The sequence below is a fragment of the Cyclopterus lumpus genome, chromosome 9 (genome assembly GCF_009769545.1).
Source record: "Cyclopterus lumpus isolate fCycLum1 chromosome 9, fCycLum1.pri, whole genome shotgun sequence".
Lineage (NCBI taxonomy): Eukaryota > Metazoa > Chordata > Actinopteri > Perciformes > Cyclopteridae > Cyclopterus > Cyclopterus lumpus.
In genome coordinates, this window is record NC_046974.1 from 3,774,941 (window position 1) to 3,778,787 (window position 3,847).

The 3,847-nt window shown below is 46.3% G+C and overlaps 1 protein-coding gene across 1 annotated transcript; it reads left to right on the forward strand.

Annotated features, from left to right (window-relative positions):
* Window positions 1–873: 873 nt before the first annotated feature.
* On the forward strand, window positions 874–1,877 carry LOC117736467 (C-C motif chemokine 13-like). The gene is made up of 3 exons (XM_034541825.1): window positions 874–1,062; window positions 1,440–1,554; window positions 1,694–1,877. The coding sequence occupies exons 1-3, from the start codon at window positions 999–1,001 to the stop codon at window positions 1,800–1,802; spliced, it is 288 nt and encodes a 95-aa protein (XP_034397716.1). The 5' UTR covers window positions 874–998; the 3' UTR covers window positions 1,803–1,877.
* Window positions 1,878–3,847: the final 1,970 nt, after the last annotated feature.

Consider the following 3,847-nt stretch of genomic DNA (forward strand, 5'->3'; position numbering starts at 1 on the left):
TAGAGAGAGAGAGAGAGAAAAGGCCCTTTATGGTTATGTTGAGTGCAACGTTCCTACTAAAACTAATTCAATTAAATTGAATAATCTCTTTCTCTAATCAACTGTTATCGGCAATATAAACCCTCAAAGGAGCAAACCCATCTCTATCATGGTTTTCATTTTTGTTGGTAAAATAGTTCAAAACAATTTTTAAAGAAACTTTCTAAAATATGCCACGATGTCGGTCGAAGCACTTTGCAAACTCAAAAAGGGGCTACGTGAATAAAGTGAACCCGGCTTGTGGTAAAGTAACAATAATGTCCTTTCTTTATCAAACAATACGTAACGTCTTTGATAAAACGTCAACGCGGTAACTTCTTTACATGTTATTGGAACTATATATATATATAGTTTTATGTTCTAGACTCACACAGTCACATTATTGTCACGTGTTGTGTCTCTATTCTGGATCGTAAAAACAGGGGAGGTTGCAAACGAGATCGTTTCATTATTCTTTAGTGTCAGTTTTAATAAGTGACATTTTGAGAGCTTCTCATCTGGAGTATTCCTCCAACATAAAGATGTTGAAACGCGGGGAGCTGCACCGGGTTGGGTGAAGCGTGGGAGGCGTTTCTCAAGAAACACAGACGTGCTGATAAAGATCCACCTCGGAGAACTTCTGGAAAGACACACAAACCACCAGTTGGCAGGACCCAAAGAGAGAGAGGAGGAGGAGGAGGAGGAGGAGGAGGAAGAGGAGGAGGAAGAGGAGGAGGAGGAGGAGGAGGAGGAGGAGGAGGAGGAGGAGGAGGAGGAAGAAGAAGAGGTAATTGTCCGGGAGCGTGCGAGGAGCCCAACCTTCCATCACACTTCCAGTCAAACGGCACCCATCTCACTTTCACTTTCGCTCCCCGGCCGTATAAATACACCTGCAGCTCTCCTCCTCCTCCTCACAGCAGCACCTTCACCCTCCTGGAGAGACAAGCCCGAGCTCAGAGGACCACCAGACGAGAGACAACATGGCCTCCACGACTGCAGCGCTCCTCCTGCTGCTGGGAGTCCTCTGTGTGGGCTTTGCATCCGGTGAGACTCCTTCACCTCCTCCAACGGCCTCCTCCATCCTCCCTGTGTGTTTCCTCTGACTCCTGTCTGTCTGACTCCTCTCTCTCTGACTCCTGTCTCTCTCTCTCCTGTCTCTCTCTCTCCTGTCTCTCTGACTCCTCTCTCTCTGACTCCTGTCTCTCTCTCTCCTGTCTCTCTCTCTCCTGTCTCTCTGACTCCTCTCTCTCTGACTCCTGTCTCTCTGACTCCTGTCTCTCTGACTCCTGTCTCTCTGACTCCTGTCTCTCTCTCTCCTGTCTCTCTGACTCCTGTCTCTCTCTCTCCCGTCTCTCTTTCTCCTGTCTCTCTCTCTCCTGTCTCTCTCTCTCCTGTCTCTCTGACTCCCGTCTCTCCTGCAGCCGAGATCGCGGTGGACTGCTGTCTGACGGTCTCCAAGAAGCCCATGCCTCTCCAGCGCCTCCAGAGCTACACCCTGCAGGAAGCTGGGAAGGGATGCCAAATCAGCGCCACCGGGTGAGCGGTCAGAACTCTTCCCCCAGTGTGGAGGGGGGGCGTGGGGGGGGTCACGAATGCTTCTCCTCCTGGGTCACAGTCAGAAGGTTTCAGAAGGTTTCATTCCCCCGGCAGCTCATGGTCCGCCTCTCGTCCGCAGGTTCATCACGAAGCTCGGGAGGACTCTGTGCGTCTCCCACCCCGACGACGCCAAGTGGGTGAGGAGGTACATCAAGCACCTGGATGAGAGCAGGCCCCGAGCTCGCTAGGTCCACCTGGTCGGCACTTCCTGTTCCCAGAGGACTTCCTGTTTGTGTTGTGTGATGTCGGTGACTTGTACAAAATGTTGAGACGACGAGTGTCGAGATGATTCTGAAATAAAGTTTTGTATTATTTTTTTAACCTCTTGTTTCCGCCTTTTCATTCATTCTGCAACAGCCATGAAACACATGAATATTTATGAGTAAAACATATTTTAAAGAGGTGAGTGCACTTGTCCAGCAGCGCGTTGTCTCCTCACTCAGAAGGGAACTGGTTATACAGTTATGAACATTAAATCTGGGTCACAATGTGCTGAATAAGGGAGCAGCAGGCTGACAGCATCAGTCCAGGGATGTATTGAAGGAAGATATGCTTACCGGCAGCTAAAGGCCCATGAACATATATATATATATATATATATATTTATACGTCATTTTAATGTCTCAATAAAGTTGAGTCCAATCTAAAACCACAAAACTGAGCGTGAGCACATCAGCAGAGCGACAGGAAGTGCTTTCAGAGAACAGAAATGATGCGACGCCTCAGCTGCACCTTTTCAAACCTGCACATTTTCACGGGTTGTGAAGCGTTTCTCAAGAAAGACAGACGTGCTGATAAAGATCCACCTCGGAGATCTTCTGGAAAGACACACAAACAACCAGTTGGCAGGAACGCGTCTTTGGCGTGAGTGATGATATTAATTCCCAACATTTATGAGAATAAGCTGCTCTTGAAAGATAACAGGAAGTCCCAGAGAACAAAGAAAACACGCGTCTTGATGTCCGAGAGCGTCCGGTGGAGTTTCCCCCACAATGCACTTGGGGCTGCGCGAGGTCACCGCGGACCAGCCCAAATGAAAGCACAGCAAAATGCACTGCAAAGTACCAAAAGTAAAAGTAATAGTGAGCAATATATTATTGGATTATTATGACATTAAGTACTTTTTGAATATTGCAGCCAGTTGAGGTGGAGCTGTGTTAATGTACTCTTTGTTAAGAAATAAAACCCTGATAACTGTCCAATTTAAGTATAAAGTACAATATTTTACCCTGAAATGAAGAGTAGAAGTACCACACGTGTGTACAGTGCTGGAGTAGATGTATATTCATGTTCACCATATTCACTGTATGAGGGGTTGAAATGCTGAAATGTCACGTTCACCTCCCCAGATGAGGAAAAGTCGTATTTATGTTGCTTTTAAATGCATTAAAATTCATAATTTAATCAAGAAAACATGTTTTTTATTCATATTAAATGACAATCGGCTGTACAGAAACAGCCCCCCGAAGGCCTTCAGACAGGCAGCGACGCGCTCGCTCCTCAAACGCTCCCCGAGGAGCTTCAGGTCCTTTAACTTTCTTTTTTTCTTTTTCCCGTAAACGCTTGCGGCGGTGGGAAAGTCCCAGAGAGTAAACACGACCCGACAGATAACACCAAGCACCCGGCCTTGATTTACAAGAAAGAGAAACTCTACACACACACACACACACACACACACACACACACACACACACACGCACACACACACACGCACACACAGATGATGACGCAACAAAGTCATCTCACAGCCTGCAAATGAAAACCACGGGTCTGAAAGTCAGTTTCACAGGAAGAATAAAGCAACACAAGGAAGTTCAAGTTGTGTAACAGTGAAAGTGTGTATTCCTCCCTTTGTGTTTTAGGTTTTATTTGAATAATAAAATGTGCGACGGAACCAGAACCTCGTGCGTCATCTTCAGAGTGAAGACACTCGAGTTGCTGTAAAGTTTGTTGATCATTGACGACGTGAACGTGAACTCCCGGCTCATCTTCATAAAGGTGAAGATGAGCCTGCTAAATTGTAAAAAAATAAAAAAATAAGAGTTATTACAGCACGAACATACCGTTAGTTGTTATTATTAGGACCAAATGTTGCCGTAGAAACCATCACTTCCTTTTTGTAGAACAGCGACTTGAAGCCTGGACGTTATTGACATTTAACCTCAACCACGATGACCTCCACGATGACCTCCACGATGACCTCCCCTTGACTTCCACTCAGTACGAAAGTATC